General features: G+C 40.8%; 1 protein-coding gene across 1 annotated transcript in view; it reads left to right on the top strand.

Moving 5' to 3' along the window:
* Positions 1 to 12660, top strand: part of reep3b (receptor accessory protein 3b) — a 36036-nt gene that overhangs the window by 16072 nt on the left and 7304 nt on the right. Inside the window, exons 3-6 of the mRNA XM_061028789.1 lie at positions 3665 to 3741; positions 5098 to 5218; positions 5314 to 5427; positions 10899 to 11067. Of these exons, the coding sequence (XP_060884772.1) occupies positions 3665 to 3741; positions 5098 to 5218; positions 5314 to 5427; positions 10899 to 11067 (481 nt within the window). The remainder of the gene's footprint in view (positions 1 to 3664; positions 3742 to 5097; positions 5219 to 5313; positions 5428 to 10898; positions 11068 to 12660) is intronic.

Here is a 12660-nt window from a genome sequence, read left to right as displayed (position 1 = left end):
AGACGTACGAACACAGAAGTGATGGTCTTTTTTACACATGCACATAACTCACCTGCAGCTTTTTCAGCCCAACTTTTTTTCTGCCAGCCCGACAGTTAAATTTCCGTGTAAAGTTAGTGTGAGCTGTGTAAATGCAGCTGGTTATATTTTTACGTCTTGTCTTTCCTCCGGAGACTCCTCCCCTTCCTGTCCGACAGAGAAACGTTTCAAGGAGTGCATGTTTGAAAATGACTTTAGAGGTCTCTTTTTATTTCTTAAGGACTTGCCAGCCTTTTTTGTCAAGAGTAAAAATGTGATTAAATATACTGTATGTCTGTGAAGTGGTGTATGTCATGAAGACATGATTTACACACACGTGTATTTTGCTCTGTTACTACCTCTACCTGTTGAGTTAAAGGTACAACACAGTGTGCCTGCACAGTCAGTAAAAAAAAAAGTAAAATTATGAGAAGGCCAGGGATATTTTACTTAACTTACTTACTTACTTAAACTTACATTTCACTGCACATCTGTATGAGCATGTGACAAATAAAAAAAAAATCTTGAATTTGTTTGCTAGCATGGGTTGCTAACTGTCTAGCTAGCTCTTACATACTGGATTCAGGTTTGTAACATGAGACTATTAACTCAAAGAGAAGGGACATTCATATTTAAATGTTTTTATTGGTTGCAAAGTTTCATATGTCCCAGAGTGAGTAGGCTATCGAAAAAGAAAACATCCAAATCAACCCGTTTAAAGTGATATTGAGAAAATTAAAAACTCTGAAAGACTATCAGAACAAAGCCTAAACTGATTCTTTTTCGGCGTTGGAGGATTGTCACAATAGCAGAATTCTACATTTTGATTCGTTACTAGGAAAAATTCAATTATGTTGATACCTGGTTCGATAACATGACACAAAAACACAAAAACGGACAACACCCAATTTTGGGTGATTTGTTGGGTTTGGTTACTAAAAATTGTGAGCAAACTCCTGCACACTGTCTAAATCTCTCCCATGTATTTGTTAAATTCAGACAGTGTCACCTTCTCTGCTCTGTGTAGACAGAAATGTAACTTTTGCATCTTTAAGAGGCTTCGAAAGTACTTTAAAAAAATCTCAGTTTTTGCCAACCTTTGAAATTGATCGGAGCCTCACTGCTCTCCTGTTCATTCTTTTGCAGCAGTTTTGGGTATTCTTTTTACTTTTTTCGATACTATTGTTAATTAAAATATCAAAGACTGTATCTTTTTTAAACAAGGTGAATCAAAAGGCATCACAGTATTGTAAATTTGGACAACTATTGTTTCATGTCTCCACTGCTGCTGCCCAGCTCTGTCTTCCTGCTCTTGTCTACCAGGTTTAGCAGAACCACTGGGGCCCAGTGGCTGTAAAGAGCTGATGTCAGGTGTTTTTGTCTTCTCTTTAATGGAAGGCCGTTACTCACGGACGTGTCCAGTAAATGTCTGCTATTGCCTCAGGAAGGCAAAATGGCTGCTGTATATTTTACTGAGGTCACATCTTAATGTCCTCACTGCTGATGAGATGGAGGCAGGCAAAGAGCGGAAAAAGCTGTTAGAGGGGCGAAAGAAGTGGGAGATGAAAGGAGCGGTAAAGAGAGGCAGAGGTGGACTGAGACTAGACGTCTCTCCATCTCACTGCCTTTGTGTTCCACTCTCTCTCCCTCACATTTATCATTCCCATGAGCCTCTCTGTGTGTGAGAGTGCGGATGGAGTTCACTATGAGGTCACCAATTAACCAGCCCTGCAGAAATGGTGGATGGTTTTGTGTGTGTGTGTATGTGTGTTTAGTCTGCTTGAGCACTGTACTTGCGGCTGGTGTGTGTGTTTTTTTTATTCAGAGTTTGTGCTTGTGAGACAGGTGTGTGTTTGTGTCCCTTTCTCTTGTCCTCCATCTTTCATACACAGACTTCTCCCTCTCTCCTCCATCCACCCATCCAAACACATACACACTGACATTTCATTAGCTAGTGTCAGTGTGTGTTCAGTCATGCGGCAGCGGCTGGGTCTCACTAATACCTCAGCCTGCCATGTGACTGTCTGCCCGCCTGCCACTGTCTACCGCTGGCTTTGATATGGAAATCCAGCCAGAAGAACCTGGAAAGCCCTTAAGAAGGGACGGAGAGAGCAGGAAGGGCAGCAGACGGCATAAAAGCAAAGAGAGGAAAAATCAGAGAGAAACACCTCTGTTTGCCCTTCAATACTCCTCACCTCCAAAACGGTGCAGGATAAAATAAAAGTGAAGAAGAACACAAACCTCAAGATGTCTCACTCAGAAAATTGAAATATGTTTTGTTTTATTCCATGCATAGATTTTTGGTCAAAGTTTACATCCCATCTCATTCATTTGTAGATGAGGAACTACACTACCTGGCTTATAAAAACCATCCAGATTATCTTCTTAATGTGATTGTGGAAAATAGTTGTAAAAAATGTCACCCATACGTTTTTGTATTTTATGTTTTAAAACCATACAATCTCTGTAATTTAAAGGAATGATAATTTGAAAAAAACAAACAAAAAAAAACGGACCCTGGTACAGAGGACTATAGCCTCTGTACAATGGATGCGACCCAACTGCTACGCTATCAGCGCTCCCTTCAATCATATTTTAAACATCTTGGCTACATTGCTGATGTATTTTTTGTTTGTCTGCATTTTTGGTAATTAAAATCAAGACATTACCCATTATTGTGGGCCCAGGACTTGTATGATTGTTTCTGTTGTTTTAAAACGGGTATCAAGGTATAATATGACTTGAACTAAAATACATCAAGGTTTTAAAAGAAATGGAAACGTGACAACCCTTCTTTGGTGTAAAACGGAGCATAGCTCAGCTGAAAAAATGTAATTTGACCACCAAAATAAGAAGCTTGGTGTCCTGTGTAGCCAGTGATTTCAAAATATCAGTTTCAGTCTCTTTATTTTTGCATTGTTGTTTCCTTTAAAGGAAGAACATGCAACTATTTGATCCAGTAGATGTCGCCCTTGAGCACCAGCATTAAACTAAAACAAACTGCTGTTTGGCGACCCCTCCGCTCTCCTCAAGCGGCACACCTCCAACCTCCCTCCACTCGTGTTCCCACGAAGGAGTTATGAATTAGAACGCACCATAATTCACCACTGTTAAGCTCAAGCGGTGGACAAAATTGTCCTTTGCTCCCCAGTTGCCTGTGTCCTGCATTGTTGTGTTAGCATGCTAATGTTAGCATGCTTTGATTAACTCATAGCTTAACATTGCACATAAATTGACACCATGATCTAAAGACACTTACGTGACATCCAAATAAGCAGTTTGTTATTCTTTTCTCTAGTCTTCGACTAAAACAGCTTTATACCCACACAGTCCCTGTGGTGTACCTAATAGTCTGACAGCATTTGTTGTAATAACAGGTTATGCAGCATTTGTCTTTTGTGTTGTCTGTTTTTCATCCTATATTACTGACTTGTTTGCTGCAAATGTTTTAGTTTTAGTTTTTTTTCATTGGCAGCATGTTTCCATTGTTGATATTATTATAATACTAACATTTTTATGTTTTTTTTCTGAAGTTTAAACCTGTGAAACCTTGATGTAAATCTTTTGGTGGTATATCTGCACACATGAGTTTCCAGTACATTTGTCTGGCGTTCAATGGTCTTTCTGTTTGTGTGTTCCTGTGTAGGTGCGATGGATGATGTACTGGATTGTGTTTGCACTTTACACTGTACTGGAGACCATCACTGATCTAACACTGGCATGGTGAGTTATACACAATCCTCTTACAGTTCTCAGTCAACACCTCGACAAACAAAATGCACATACCAATCTCTCACTTTATCATTGCCTTTTACTCACTGCCTGAATTGTCATGTCATATGAAACAGAGCATGGGGAAAAAGGAACTTTGACAAAGGGGCCATTTTTAGAGTGGAAACTAAGATATCGCTAACGACAAAGTAGCCGTTGAGTAGTTGTCAAACATTGACTGTACAGAAAGTTTGATGTTGTGTCTCCACTTTCTTCTGTTTTACAAACGGGGCGGCTGTGGCTCAGTTGGTAGAGTCGGTCGTCTCTCAATCGGAGGGTTACCAGCTCCTGACCTGCAGCTAATGTCCGATGTGTCCTTTGGCAAGACACTTAACCCTGAATTGATCCCGCTGCTTTGTCTGCGGCGTATGCATGTGTATAAATTGGATTAGTGACTTCTGATGGACTCTTTACATAGCAACTGCCATCAGCGTGTGAATGTGTGGGTGTGACATGCGGTATCAAAGCGGTTTGATTAGTCAGAAGACTAGAAAACGCTATACAAGCTCAAGTCCATTTACAAAGATGAAGCTAAAATACCCCTCTGCAACGGGCGCTGACATACTGCTAATTTGGAGTCAGAGTCAAAGAAGCCGAATGGCTGGAAGAGCTAGGTATTGACCTCACACCATTTCACTAACCAAAGCACTCATTAAACATCAAAGATCCCTCAATAGATACGGTCAACAGCAGAACAGATTCTTGTGTCGGTTTGAAGCAGACACTCGTGGTTATGGAAAGTTCATTGACTCTTGTGTGAATGTTCATTCAGTCCTCTCACTGTTCCTCATCTACTCTGATAACCTGGTGCACACTGCGCCGCAGGAGCCCCATTTGTCAACAGAGCTGCCAATCATAGTAGCATCAAATAGCGAATTCAAAATAAACTTTTCAGATTAAAAGATTACTTGAAAACAAATCAGCAAAGCACAACAGAATATGACATGTATTCTAACGTTAAAGTCAGCAGGGGGCGCTCTAAATCTTTGGTTTCACTTTGGGGGAAGTTTTATGTTGTCCATTTTCTTATACAGCCTTTGCTGTATTGCTCTGGAGGACATTTCAAGACAGATCACAGTGGCCTATTGAAGGATGTCTCATTTTGAAACCTTCAAATATGGTTGACAAATGCGTCCTTCTTCCCCCCCTGTCTATGCAAGATCCCTGTCTACAAAGGCTGGGTCCTTCGTAGACTTGCTCCTTCGAAGGATGCTCCCCTGAAATGACACACAGCTCACAAATCAAAATGACACCACAAAAAGGGTGCTGTGACAATCTGTGTGCTTGTGTGTGTGTTTTCATTTCCAGGTTTCCTCTGTACTATGAGCTAAAGATAGCCGTGGTGATCTGGCTGCTGTCCCCCTACACACGAGGAGCGAGTCTCATTTACAGAAAGTGTCTGCACCCTCTGCTCTCGTCCAGAGAGAGGGTAAGATCATCCACCCGTCCATACATTTTTTTGTAGTGTGTGATGAAAATATAGTTACACTAATTGCTTATACTCATGTGATTGTCTCTCTGCAGGAAATAGACGAGTACATCGTGCAGGCGAGAGAAAGAAGCTATGAGACCATGGTCAACTTTGGAAAACAGGGTCTGAGCATCGCAGCCACTGCTGCTGTCACTGCAGCTGTCAAGGCAAGTCACTGAGTCTTATTACAAAGATACTGAACGATGTAGTCTTATTGATGTATTTATTTCAATCTTTGGTTATTTTACTGTGAAACTCTTAAGTAGAACTACATTACTGAGGCAGTTTTACCCCAAACCTAACCTCTCTACCATGAACCCTATTGCTTTGGGTTTTTTTTTTTTACTTTTTGCTTTTCTCAAGCGGATAAATATTTTCAGACATTTTTTTGTTTTCTTGCAGAGCTTGTAAGACACTGAAAGCTTGAGCGCCCTTAAATACAACAGTGCCCTCTACCTGTTGTACACAGCAAAGCAATCCAGCAGATAGTTTTTGTTCTAACTCCCCGTGTTGGCTCAGACTTTTCTCCTGCTCAGTCAGACATCAGAGACAGAATAGTGGTATGCAGAAGAATGTACAATATGCTATAGCTAGTCCAGAAAAACCTGTAAACTCAAACACATCCACAGAGAGTGTGCCTCCAAGCTCTAACTCACTGCAGAGTCTGATAAATGAAGTGTGTGAACTGGTTTCATCAGCATTGCGTGAATACCTGAGAGTATCAGTTAATCCCTGCTGACCTCCTGCCGAAGGCTTCACTGCACTGAGGTAATCCCAAGCAGTGGGAATCTACCACTAAACAGAAAGTCAAGTTACTAGACCCACATTCACAGCAGAAGCAGTCTAGCATGTATTTGATCCTGACTTTGGATTCTTGAGTCATTGTTTTAATATTTTAAACTATTTTTTAAAAGGAGAATAAAGATCCATAATGACATTTTTCTCTTGGAGTTTAATCAAATTCTAATACCTTGACTTAATAGACGTCTCGATCAGGTGCGCTGATGGCCCATTGATTAAGTACCGCCCCATATGTGGAGGCTGTATTCCTCCAAACTGGCCACCTGGGTTCAAATCTTAACCTGTGGCTCCTTGCCCACATGTCATCCCCCACTCTCTCTCTCTCTCTCTCAATGGCCTGCTCTATACACTGTCCTATCTAAACAAAGGCAAAAGCCCACAAATAAAGCTTAAATAAAAGAAAAGCCGTCTGAATCAGCTGCAGGCATTCACAGCTTCTTTATCCAGCCGTACTTGATGTCTCAGTTCCTATGTAAATTTGAAGACTGATACAATAACACAGGTACTGTAATCAGACAAATACCCAGCAGCATGGATATATTTTATTGTGTCCATCATTGCAGCTCAAGCTTTTAGTATTAAAACAGTTTTTTTAAACCCATTGGTACCAATCTCTTGGCTGGAAGTCTGTTAGAGCTAACTGCTGGCTACATGGTAATAAACGAGTAGTTGGTACGCCCAGAGGCTTAAGTTATCGTCAGCCAATACAGACGGGTTCCTAGATTGGCAGTTTATCAATGAACAAATGACTAATCATTCATACATATAAATGTTTTTTTTATCAGTTTCTACACTTATATACTGTGGAGAACTTTAGTAACGATACAGCTTCAAGATGCTTCTGATTGGCTTAACTTTTGAAAACAGAGGCTACATCCATGTCTTCCTTTATGACCTGGACCTTAAATCCAGGTCTCCACAACCAGGGTGTTTTGTCTAAATAGTCATTATGAATAAATAAATAAATGTACATTAGTTTTGTTATTGCCATGAATGAGATACTTCAAAACCAAAGCACAGCAGAGGAACGAGTGTGAATGAAAACTCACTCAGTCAGGAGCCAACTGGACGTATTGTGAAAGAGCAGGAGTTGGTGAAATGCCACAGGACAGGAAATTCTATTTACTCTCATTACTAGCGTCCTCAATTACACTTTCAAATGAACTCCTACTCTTCAGTTCAATTAGTTTGTGTTGGACCTCAAATACAGCCACAGTTCTGTGCTCTTAAAAAAAAAAGTACATTTAGTCCCTTCTTAAAGAAACAGAAAAAATGTATGACTACAGCTCTGAATATTTTCTAAAAGGTTTCTGTGGATCCAAGGATCAATGCTAAGGGTGAATGGTGAACTAGAGAATGTTTGGCTAACAGCTTCAGAGCCTCTCTGTCCACCAAACTGTTTCTCTTTTAATTGATCTGTTCTCCACCTCCTTGTGTCCTCTATTCCGTTTACATACTTGTCCTCTCCACATCTCCACAGTTTTTCTCTTCTCCCCTCTTTGCATTTCCCCGTCTCTGTTTCAGGTCACTGTTCACTGTGCTATCTCAAATCCTGTTAAAGCTTCATGTGTTCTTAGTTGGAATTTGACTCAGATTGTACAATATAAAAGCAGCTTCATCATACATGAAATCCATCTTTCTGAACCTTTCTTAAAGACGGAAATACACGGCTCACAGAAGAGACACTGGGTTGGTTTATAAATGCGTCTTAGAATTTAAATTAGGGGTTCCCAGTGATTTTATGTGATTTTTTTTTTTTATCGAGTTGCAAACTCCTGAGAGCCACTCAGGAGCTACTATATGCACCTTCCTATATTATGCATGCAGCATACATGCATATTGATGTGCATGTAGCCCGAGGCTGATTTAAATTGCATCTGTAAAGCCTCCACAGGTATGAAGAAGCATTTCTGTTCTTACGGCTTTCTTCAATTACGTGACCAGTCCCTATGCCAGAGTTTGGACATTAATCCAAACATCCAGGCAGCCCTCGGTCTCCACATTACTGATTTCAACATGTACGTATTTACAGCTTGTTAGATACAAGCTCAAAAAGAAGTATGGTTAGAGACCACTGTACTAGAGCTACATCCTCTATGTTCAACACCTTCACCAGGTGACAGGCGCATTTATAGAAGAAAACTATGAAGCAGTATTTGAAATGATGTCTATCATCCGTGGTCCAAAGTGCCCAATTCTTTCATTAAACAAGTCTTATTGGTATCGAAAATTTGGGTCGTTATTTGTAATGAAGACGTTGTTAATCCAACGCTATGTCACACAGTATTTGTGCAATTACAACAGCGCTCTCTCTCTACCTCTCACGGCAGCTTTTAAATATGACTGAATATGTGAAGTTTTTATAAAGCTTCAGTACTTCTCAATACTTCTGATCATTAACAAAATCATTAGCATGCTTAGCTCTTTACAGGAGAGTGAGCTATGGTCGACTCTCTTACCACCATAATTGAATAATTTATCCATTATCAAGTTGTCCTGTACAAGTTTTTGCTAAGTTCATAAACTGTAAACCAGAGGTGACAATCTCTTCGATGGATGTGTTAATTATGTCCAGATGATGATATGAGGATCTGACTTTCTAGCTCGCCTGCTAACTCTCTTGTGACTTTGTTTCTCTTTCTCTCTCCCTCTCTGTACTCACATCCTTCTTCCTTCAGGGTTTCTGTGCTTCAGCGGGCTGCTCTGGGAGGTAAAAAAAAAAAAACAGTCAGTGAACGCTGCATGGACAAATCGTTTCCATTTCATACATGGTTTATTCTCCGTTCACACCATGTTCACACCCTTTTCATTTTCAAGTGTGGATGTTCTTTTACCAGAATTTGGTGGCTGAAAACAACATCTGGTTATTTCCATCTTTTAATCCTCCTTTTTTTTTTCTGTCATGTTCTTAGTGTATAAAGAATCAACAGTATGTACAAAGATTTTTAACTCAACATTTACAGCCTTTTCAACTTCATTCATGTCCCTCTTTTTATCAATGAGTTTACTCCCGAGTGTTTCAATAATTCCTTTCACTGTAACAAGTTTTCCTGTTTTTATTCCCTTTCTTTCTTTCTTCTTTTTCTTCTCCCTTTATCCTTTTGTTCATTGTGAATGCTTTCCATGACGCTGTCTTCATCATAGTAGAGTTTTTTGTTTCTTGTCATCATTGATCATTTTCTAGGTCTGATTAATTTAACAAAATATATTGCTCTACACGTTGATTAAGTTGTTTAGCATGGGACAGCCATCTTTCTCCTCTACATGTGCCTGAGTAATGACAGAGCAGCTCGACAGTGTAAGAAAACTCTGACACATCTGATAAACCGCCAGCTCGGAGACAAACAGTTGCCCCTGTCACTACGAATCCATCTGTGAAACCACAGTCAATCTGTGGTTAGGCAGCACTTACACTTTGTTTCATGCTATAGACTCTTTTCATCTGGTTAAAAATCTGTGTGGCAGGAAGCTGTACAAGCTACTTGAGTGTTTTGAGACCGCTGGACGAGTCATTTTTTAAAATGTCTTTATTAAACTAACATAAGTAGATCAAGTGGTTACATAATAATCACTAAACAGTTATGTAATTACCACAGCATTGCCTATTTAAAGGCAGGGTTGGTAATTTTCTCCAGATCCACTTTTTCAGATTTTGGTTGAAACTGTCTTCAGGTCCCGACAGAAATGAATAACTCATGTGCTCTGAAAAAGAAAATAAAGAAAATCCGTCATCTGTAGCAGATGTAAGCCTGTAAAAACTTCAACCAATGTCTGCCACGAGGTACCAATCTGATGAACCAATCACGCCTCCCTGCTCGTTCTCTACCACATGCGTGCACTAGCCCACACTCAAAGCATGAGCTGAGCTCCTCTTCTGAACCAATGGTGCTCGTTCATGTAATTGAGGGGCGTGGCTTTAGAGGGAGCACGGAGGGGAGGGTGTAGACAGAGCACTGAGGGAATGATACTTTCAAAATCATGCTATTTTTCTAAAATGACCAACCCTGCCTTGCCTTTAATATCATAACAATGGCAGGACAACATAGGCTGATATAACAACATGGTCACTATGAGTGTAAGTTCAACATTTAAGCTGTTTTCACATTTGCACTCTAAAGAATTGCAGGAAGACTGACCGCAAAATCCTCTAATCCTGGTTGTTCACACATGCACCTCCACAGCGGGAGAATATCCCAGTCGGACTGTAGGGACAGCAGGGGTTCCCCTGAGACAATATTTGCCTTTATATTTAATTTGACAGAATCACAATATGGACGAAAGAGCGGAGAAGCCATCAAACCTTTTGGAACGTACACATAACTCCTGAAAGTTCCCCCCAATTTTTTTTCAAGTTAGCTGCACGTGTAAACACAAGCAGCCAAATATACAAATAATATAAAATAAATAATAAGAATTCCCCCAAGAAGTTGTGGTGAACCGATGTGTGAGTGCAGCAGGACATATTCAGGAAAATGTACTATGGGTGGGAGGGGATGATGATGTTTATAAAGTAGCGTCATACTTTTTCTGCTCTGTTCTTTTCCACTCTTTGGTTTGTACTTTGAATACGTCCAGTTAAACGTATATCATCATTTGTCATTATAGCGTCTGGCTCTCAACCAACTGAGCTAAACTGGCACCCCAAAACACATGTCCACAGCCCTCAGATACTCAGCAGGAAACACCAGCTGTTTCCTGATCTGTACATGCTGAGGGGGAGTTGTTTAAAGTTGTTTTTGAACAGACACTCACCTACTTTATCGGTGTGAATGGTTTTGCCTGTGTTTTTTTCTTTCTGGTGATGTAATATTAACTGATGTTTTTATGTGTGTCACAGGGTCAGGGCGCCATCACAGAGAAGCTGCGCAGCTTGAGCATGCACGACCTCACCCAGATAGGCCAGCAGGACCTCAGAGGAGGAAACCAGCTCTACGAGTACAGCTCGCACTCTGCCAACCCCGCCGCCATGAGGAGAACTCAGAGCAGTGACGCCGCAGACGAAGCTGGTACACACACGCGTGAGCACACACAAACACTAGGGGTGTGTCTGATAAGTAGAAGAGTGATCTTTTAACGTTAACACCTTCATTAGTCAGCACCAGAAATGACTGGTCGGTTAAATTAATTATTCATATTTGTATTAATATAGGTCCACAATACAGTTAAATGCTGTGTCCAAGCTGTAATCCAGCCCCCCACCACTAGGAGGTTCTGTAGTCTTATAATGGGCCTTCTCTCTTTGCTCTGATGTGAATTAGCAAAAAAGATGGAAGGCATCTTATTGTTCTTATCGGTTTGGCAGAATTTGAATGGAGAAATATTTGTATGTAGGCGGTGTCAGGTTAAACTGGTATAAAACATAAACTGCTAGCGTTCACATTAAACTTATATGACGTGGTTTACCTGCAGAGGCATCACGACAAAGAAACGCCTCCCCTCGGCTTAAATCAATTGTGCTCTATTTGAACTGTCTCCTGAGTGTTTTCTCACCTTTAGACTCCTCTACTAGTCTGAATTTAAATATCTGTTTTAACAACTCTGAAATGTGTCATTAGGAACAAACACAAGAGTGTGGCTCAGTGGTAGAGTGGGTCCTCTCTCAACCAGAAGTATGGGTGTTCGATCCCCAGCCCCAGCTCCCGCTGCTTCATCGGCGGCGTTTAAATGTGTATGAATGGGATTAGGTAATACTAATGGAGGTGTGGCCTGCGGTGTAGAAGCGCTTTGAGTAGTCACAGGACTAGAAAAGCGCTTTACAGGCTCAAGTCCATTTACCATATACAGAACACAGAATGCACAAGAAGATGAAACAAGATGTATAAAATATATTGGACAGTTTTTGAACTTTCAGTCAGATCTCATGAGCTTCCTCAGTAGATGGTGTTTGATAAATTGTCACATTTGTTTAAAGACAGGTGAGAGAACACTACCTGTGATATTCATATTCAAGCTTTCCTGAACAACGCTGATAAGATTTCTTTTAGTCAAACATTTCCTATGCATGATCGTGTGCTACACTTAAAAGGGAATAAAACATGTGTGTGTTACTCACATTAGAGAATCTGATGAGGCAGCTAGACAGCCAGTGGCAAAGGACTGGAAATCCAGAGCCTTCATCTAAACTTAAGGGATGATTAATACTTGTCTTCTGACTGCTCAAAGTGCTTTTTACACTGCAGGTCGCTCTTCACCCATTCACACCGCAGTCACACACTGATGTTCAGAGCTTACTATGTATTAACATCTCATCTCGTCTTATCCAGTCAAGACACATTTTCACGCTGCTGACGCTGCAGCAAGGGCAATTTAAGGTTCAGTGTCTTGCCCAAGGACACACCAATGTGTGACTGCAGGGGTATGTGATTAAACCCCCGACATACTGGTTGAGAGACGACCGACAGGCAACTTTTAAAAAAACATGATTGCAAGCTTTGGCTTGTTGTGCCTTTTAATGGAGAGATAGGACAGTGGATAAAGTGTGGAAGGACGTACGGGTAAGGAGCCACAGGTTGGATTTGAACCTGGGCCCCCTGCTTGGAGGACTACAGCCTCCATACAAGGGCCCCACCAGCGCATATGAAAATGGTGATAAAATCGCG

This window comes from Labrus mixtus, chromosome 21 (assembly GCF_963584025.1).
Source record: "Labrus mixtus chromosome 21, fLabMix1.1, whole genome shotgun sequence".
In the NCBI taxonomy this organism is placed as follows: domain Eukaryota; kingdom Metazoa; phylum Chordata; class Actinopteri; order Labriformes; family Labridae; genus Labrus; species Labrus mixtus.
This window is presented reverse-complemented; position numbering and strand designations above follow the sequence as displayed.